General features: G+C 36.2%; 1 protein-coding gene across 1 annotated transcript; it reads right to left on the bottom strand.

The window, feature by feature from the left end:
• On the bottom strand, nucleotides 2,319–6,297 carry LOC104779903 (acyltransferase-like protein At3g26840, chloroplastic). Its single transcript, XM_010504328.2, has 14 exons — nucleotides 5,844–6,297; nucleotides 5,255–5,306; nucleotides 5,096–5,151; nucleotides 4,846–5,004; nucleotides 4,654–4,758; nucleotides 4,423–4,538; nucleotides 4,187–4,308; nucleotides 3,984–4,092; nucleotides 3,768–3,898; nucleotides 3,309–3,675; nucleotides 3,104–3,217; nucleotides 2,909–2,994; nucleotides 2,713–2,822; nucleotides 2,319–2,646 (listed from the first exon to the last, which is right to left on the bottom strand). Exons 1-14 carry the CDS (start codon nucleotides 6,220–6,222, stop codon nucleotides 2,456–2,458), a joined length of 2,097 nt encoding a protein of 698 aa, XP_010502630.1. The 5' UTR covers nucleotides 6,223–6,297; the 3' UTR covers nucleotides 2,319–2,455.

The raw sequence follows: 6,307 nt of genomic DNA, 5'->3' as shown, positions 1-6,307 counted from the left end.
TTTAGACTATGAAAGAGAATCATTTTCTAGGTCCTTCTTATTTGACGTGGGTAACCTTAAAGATCTCATCTTTCTTTATTTTCCTAGAAAAATTCCAAATTTTTAACTTTGGTTGTTCAATTTGTGTGTTGTGAGTTTTGACATTGTTTTTTTGATTGGTTCTTAATAAAATTAATTATTGTGTATAGTTTTTGATGTTTTTCAGCTTCTCCTTTTGAACAAAACTACTCTTTTCTAATTCTTTGAGGGTGAGTTAAAAGTGTTACGAGTGTGTGCTGTTTTATACAAGATTGGAGAAGATGAGGGTTTTAGATGTATCAATGGTGGTTCATAAACACCATGTGTGGCGTTTGTTCACTTGTAATATTGTAGTGGTCAAGATTGGAGCTTTAGATATATTGAATGATGTTTTATACCATCTGTTGTGTTTGTTTAGTTGTAGTAACTTTGTAGAGATGCGGATTTGGTCAGAAGAATTGGAGCTGCAACAACACTCCAAGAAATTTAGGAAGGATGTCTTGAATTTAAGGAAGGCTTTCATTAAAAGGAATAAACAAAGAAAACAGAGCATACACGCCACCCTATTGAGTTTTGTTGATAGCTCGCAGAATTCTTCCACATGTTCTTGTAACTTTAAAAATCAGAACCCAACACCCAACAATTCTTGGAAATTCAGGAAGGATTCCACGGAATTCAGGAAATATTTATTGAACTTCAGGATGACCTTCATAAAAATTTTGGATTTCAGGATGAACTTGAGGTTGACCTTCATAAAAGCTTAGATATTGGTAAATACCTAGATATGTACAAAAATGATATCATTACCCCCTCACTAATGGAGTATTCTTTCATATATTGAGGCATGTGTCGACAATTCATAGGACTATGTTCCTTAATTCAGTTTTACTTTCTCTGTTTTAAGACATGTATGATGTTTGTAAAACCTTTTTAGATTGCTTTGGTACTTTTATGATGTATCTGCATCATATTTTTCTGTTAGCACTTTATTTTAAAAGTGATTGAACTTCATGAAGGATTGTGTGAAATTCAGGAAAGATTTTATGCAATTCAGGAAGACTTCCTTGAATCGGACCAACCAATTTGATTCTCCTTGATGAATACGAATACGAATACATCAATCTATGTGAATTCAATATCCATCAAATCATGAACGATAGCCTAATTCTATAATCATTGCATCGTTGAATCAAATTTGTTTTGCTTTTACTTCTGATAACATAATTTGGAGTGATAGATTTTGTCTCCTACGAGATTGAGTTTGATCCTTCATGGTGGTGCCGCTCTCTGGAGAAGAAAGCCACTATTAAATTCCGGTTACATGTTTGCCTCCACCGCCGCTTCTGGTAAATAAGGATGTGTTTAATTTCATTCATTACTTTTCATAATCGAGAAGAGGTTTGCTGGAGAAGAGGACGAAGGCTATGATTGTTGGAGATACTGGAGACGACAATTGCTAGAGGAAGAAGATGCCAGGAGAAGATAAAAACGACATCGTCATAACTAAACGGAGAAGAAGACGAATAAAAAACAGATATTTTTTAGAGGACTAATTAATATAATAAAATTTGCTACTTTTGGAAAATTTGAATGTGTATACTAACTTTGGAATAAAAATCTAGAATAGTACTATTTTAGGGTATTTCTCTTCTTTTATTTAGTGTTTGTTAATTGATTGTCTAATATTGATTCTGAACGTAGATACAAGTTACCTAATAAGCCATAGCTTTCATATTTACCTAAGGCTTGTGTCGATCTTAACGTGAAAGGATTGATAAACCTGATAGCTGTGAATTTGTGTCATAGAAATACTAATTTTAGTGCATATGTTAAACAAAAGACGGTGCATATGTTGTCACGATAAATGAGTTGTAATTAATAATTTATATTGTAAATTCAAAATTTGAAAAGATAATGTATTTTAAACATTTTAAAGATTTAAAGATTGAGATAACTAAAAAAAATTTGAAAGTTTGAAAAGGGTAATTTTAATCATGAGAAATATCCTAAAATAATTCTAAAATATTTTTTTAGAAAATTATAGTACACACTCAACAAACTTCCAAAAAAATATCACTATATACACAATTACAATATTTTAATTTTATATACCGATTTTTATTTACGTTTGGGTTCTCCATTTTATATTTAGGGTAAATGTTTGATGAGGGTAGGGTTTAATATTTAGAGTTTAAGGTTTAATTTTGAAACTTTCAAAAATAACACTATTTACACTTTTACAATATTTTAAATTTCTTTTTACATTAGTTTTTAGGTTTGGATTCTCTGTTTTACATTTAGGGTATATTTTTGAGGAAGTGGAGTTTAGTATTCAGAGTTCAGTGTTTAATCCTAAAACCTCTAAATATCATATGATTAGATGTGTACAACATATAAAGAACCACATCGTAATTTAAAAAAATATAAAAGAGAGATTTTAGAGATGAAACGTAGGAATTTCAGAAGCCCAACCATGTGTTGCTTGATACAACATCCTTGGCAACAAGTGTCTGTAAGGATCACTCTCTCTTTTCATTTTTAAATATGCAACGCATTGTTCGACCTCAGACTTGACTTGCAAGTAAAGCTCGTGCGCCTTCTCTTTGTCTTTCAGCTCTTTTTCCTTACCTGCCATTATGACTATTGAGGTTAGTGATTTGAAGTAGAGAGCATACACTCTGATGAAATGTGTACCTGCTGTTTCTATTGGTTTGCCGAAGTAAAAGTAGAACGGCCCTGGAATCTTAGGTATAATTCCTGGTAAATAGATATCTTGGTTCCCCAATTCGCTCTCGTCACCTTCCCTGACGTTCAAAATCAATGTTCATATGAGTATATATTACTTGGAAGGATTATGAGAACAATCTATAAATAGTGTGTAATGAAACACCTTATGTTGCCAGCGATATTTGTTGCCATGTCCATTAAATCCTTCAATATTGGGATTTTCCTTTGATCATTGGAATCCAGGACAATCTGAGATATAGAGTAGAGTTATCATCATTTTGAATACAGAGACACTGCTTCTGCCTCTTGCTAACGTGTGTAAACATGAAGGAAGCGGAATAGAGTAGAGAAAACTTACTTCGCAGATGTCATCTACTCCAACAACACCAAAAGGAACTATTTTCGCTCCAAACTTAGATGCAACTCTCACAAACTCGGAACGTTCTGGCCAAAACAGCTTGTATGCTTCACCCTGCATAGTCTCTCTTTACATGTAAGCCTCTAAAATAAGAATGTCCCAAAAAATGGAGAAACCGTCAAAAGTTCAGAAACTAAACTATCACCTTTCTATGCAAGGCTTCACGGACACCTCCAGGATACAAAAGCACATGAGCATTTTCACGCAGTAGTTTGTAAATACTGAAATTAGAGACTGGAACTCCACCCATCATCTTGTATTTGTCAAACATCTTCATGTCGACTAACGAGTCTTGGGGATTCTTGAAAAACATGGGATGTGCCAAACCCCGCAGGTGAATGTTTCTCTCTTTCATGATTTGATTTACCATTGGACTCAAGTCAAATCCCAATAGCATGTGATAGCCAACGTACAGAACAGGTCCCTCTGAAGGTAATCCTTCGAGGCTTCTTACAAGTGTTCCGTCTTCTAGAGTTGACAGCATTACTGGGGAAGTACTATCCACTAGCAATCTGCACTTTTTACTTGATAGTCTGATTTGTTTTGCTAAGTATACAGACAAAACTAAGATATATGTCTCAGAGCAATTAGGGAGGAATTTTACCGGTGATCGTCTACTTGTTGTTTTAACTCATATGTGGTAGGCATAATGTAATCCGTAATGTGATCATGAGACTTCCCACGGCGATAAAAAGAAGTACACTTGATTATAGTAGCCAGATCTACGCCGTCCTCCTAACATGAGATGTAAAAGAGATTGTTGAAGTGTAGGTTATAGATGATCCAAAGTATCAATATTTGATAAAGAGAGATCACTAACCAAAAGGGGAAACTGTCCATTGTCATCAAGCTTACGCACAATACATTTTAGCAATGTACGCGAGTATCTGTCAATGTCTTCCTTGTTCAGTAGCCACTGATCGCGTCCACTGCAATAGTCAACAACCAGATATTCACGAAAACTTATTCTCCAAGCTATTCAGAAAATTATGGTGATCAATGAAACAGAGAAACTTATTGGACCTCAGAAGTATGAGTGTCTCCGCTCTGACTGGGTATATGTGAGAATTCACAGAAGCAATAGCAGACTTAAGCATTTCCAGCTTCCATAGCAGTGTGTCCTTAGAGAACATCCTACCAAGAGTCTGCAAATATATTTTGATCACATTACTAGATAAACACTAGAACTGAAATAGAAAATATGTAAAGGATAAACGGAATGCCCCATAGATCATAAGTTTCTAAGAAGGAATACTTACAGGAAGATTAGTTGAAACAGCAAGGATATCTCTTAGCATCCCTCCACCCACTCCGCCCATTTGCTGGCCAAAAAAATTATTTGACAATGCGTCTAACATTCCAGTCAGCTGATGGCCTACCAAATAACAAAGAAACATATGTTTGCATAAAGTTATTGATCTAACTTGAAACTGAATTAGTTGGTTAACTTATGATTCAAGACAGAAAATGATGAGAGGATAAAAGTGTGCCTTGCTTAACACTGAAGATATCTTCCAATAGTGTTGGAATACCATCTGGTAAAACATTCAGCATTCCCGATAGAGGTTGCGAAATGAAGTTGTTAACATGTGTGGCTGCAACAAACAGTGTGTACGATGAGAAAATATTTGTGGCATTCACCGACTAAGAATCCTACAGGCTACAGACAGAGAGCTTTGTACCTGGATTAACCAAAATCAGAGAAAGATCAATATCGGGATTCCTGGCTGCAACATCTAAAGCAAGACAGGCTCCAATATATTCTCCAACTAAGTATATAGGTCTGTTTGGGAAGCGATGGTGCTCCGACTTAACAGTCTTCTCAATAAGCTTCACCAAGTCTGAATACAAAAAGTCTTTAGTTCCAAGTACCTGTATTCTCTGTCAGTTAACCATTTTTTTGTAGTGCTTCGAACGAGCAATAAAAGATACCTTTAGCAGGAGTACGATCGCTGACTGGAATGTGTAGGCACCATATATCAAAAATCCTACTCAAAGAGAACAACATCAGAAGTGAAGATCCCTTACATGTCAATAATTCAAAAACTAAAAGTTCTTGGAAAAACAGAGAACTAATGTGAAATAACGCACTCCCCGAGTTTCTTGTGATGGCGAATGAGCCCTAGTCCAGTCCCATCGATCCCTGCAGGTTATACATCCTCGGTCTTGTTAACTTTAATAAGCTAGTTAACGTTGCTTGACACACAAAAAAAAAACTAAACGTTTCATAGATCCATGGAAATGAAATTAAAGTCCTAAATCCGTAGAAACTATGACAATTTAACCAAACAAATATATCCTATTCCCCTAAACATCCATTCATATTATTTTATTTTTGGATGTGCGGATCAAATATTTATAAGAAATCCTCTTACTTGCAATAATAATAATAATAATAAATAATAGATAATAGATAATGAGTGGAGATATCATGCACGTATTATATTATGTCTTCTTCCAAAGATTCTAAGAATAAGACTAGTCTGTAGGCCCTTTTGCAAGTTCCCGCACGCCCACCTCGGATTAAACTCAAGACTCCAAGTAGCAGGTCAGTTACGTCTATGAGACACGGATCCTCAACCACGACACGCGGGTTGGTATCCATTTAAATCCCAATTATTACCACCACACGTGGGTAGGTTGGTATGAATTCAAAATCGGAAGGCGAAAGAGGACAAACCTGGTACAAAGAGGAGGAGAGGAGAGCCTTGAGCTTGAGCGGCACACTCCAAAGGAGAAAACCAACGAGGTGGACCTCCTCCATCTCCCACGAAACCTCTCGCTTCCTCCAAAAAGTCGGACAAGCTCTTCCTCAAATCAGGACGGGCCGCCTCCACTTTGGCATACGGATTCTCCACCACCTTTTCCACCGTGGCTCCGTTTTCATCATTATTCTTCCGCCTTCGTTGAACACCCCTAGATGGAGGAGGATTCGTGGATGTTACTGATTTGACCGAAGTGAGTCGATGCTTCGGGGCTGAGGTCCATTGTTGTCGTGGGTTTGATGAAGATGAGACGGAACAGAGACACAAGGTCGAGCGAAGTACCGTGATTGCCATTTGTGAGAAGCTCTATAGAGAGTTGTACGTAGCCGTTTCCTATTTAGCTTATACTCAGAAATGTGACAAAACTATTCCCAACAAC

The sequence above is a fragment of the Camelina sativa genome, chromosome 4 (assembly GCF_000633955.1).
Source record: "Camelina sativa cultivar DH55 chromosome 4, Cs, whole genome shotgun sequence".
Taxonomy (NCBI): domain Eukaryota; kingdom Viridiplantae; phylum Streptophyta; class Magnoliopsida; order Brassicales; family Brassicaceae; genus Camelina; species Camelina sativa.
Note: the sequence above shows the minus strand (reverse complement) of the source record. Positions and strands in the feature narration are given on the sequence as shown.